Source organism: Eimeria tenella, genomic scaffold, assembly GCF_000499545.2.
Source record: "Eimeria tenella Houghton genomic scaffold, Eth_scaff2930, whole genome shotgun sequence".
In the NCBI taxonomy this organism is placed as follows: domain Eukaryota; phylum Apicomplexa; class Conoidasida; order Eucoccidiorida; family Eimeriidae; genus Eimeria; species Eimeria tenella.
In genome coordinates this window covers 1-545 of record NW_013542807.1, presented here as the reverse complement: position 1 = coordinate 545, position 545 = coordinate 1, and the positions used below count along the sequence as shown (strand labels likewise).

The 545-nt window shown below is 60.9% G+C and overlaps 1 protein-coding gene across 1 annotated transcript in view; it reads left to right on the top strand.

The window, feature by feature from the left end:
- The window catches only part of ETH_00040915 (uncharacterized protein), a gene marked incomplete at both ends in the record, with an annotated part of 2,442 nt that extends 1,905 nt beyond the window's left edge, over positions 1-537 (top strand). Inside the window, one exon of the mRNA XM_013375641.1 lies at positions 128-537. Within this exon, the coding sequence (XP_013231095.1) occupies positions 128-537 (410 nt within the window). The remainder of the gene's footprint in view (positions 1-127) is intronic.
- Positions 538-545: the final 8 nt, after the last annotated feature.

Here is a 545-nt window from a genome sequence, read left to right as displayed (position 1 = left end):
GCTGCTGCTGCTGCTGATAACCAAGCAGCAGCAGCAGCAGCAGCAACAGCAGCACCAGCAGCAACAGCAGCAGCAGTGGAGCGGTTTCTTGAAGCTTACGACCAGCCAGTGCTATCTTTTGTCTCAGAGTCAAATTTCTTTCGGCTAAGGCTCTCAGCGGGAGCAGCAGCAGGGCGGGGGCGGCTGCTGTTTACTTTGGTGTTGGATGCTGCTGCTGCTGCTGCTGCTGCAGCAAGAGCCAACGACGCTGCTGCTGACGCTGCTGCTGCAGCAGAGCGCAGCACGGCCAGCAGCCCCGCGCAGGCAGCAGCCTACGACATCTTCGGGGTGTCTGCGGAGCTGCAGCAGCAGCTGCAGCAGCAAGACCGCATGCAGCAGCTAGCTGCTGTCAAGATGAATGAGGCGCAGCAGCAGCTCTCTTACTTTTTCTCAATTGCTGCTCGGCAGTCCCAGAAGCCCACGCTTGATGCAGCAGCAGCAGCAGCAGAAGCAGCAGCAGCTGCTGCTGCTGCTGCCGAGGCCGGCGCAGACCCCGCAGCAGAAGC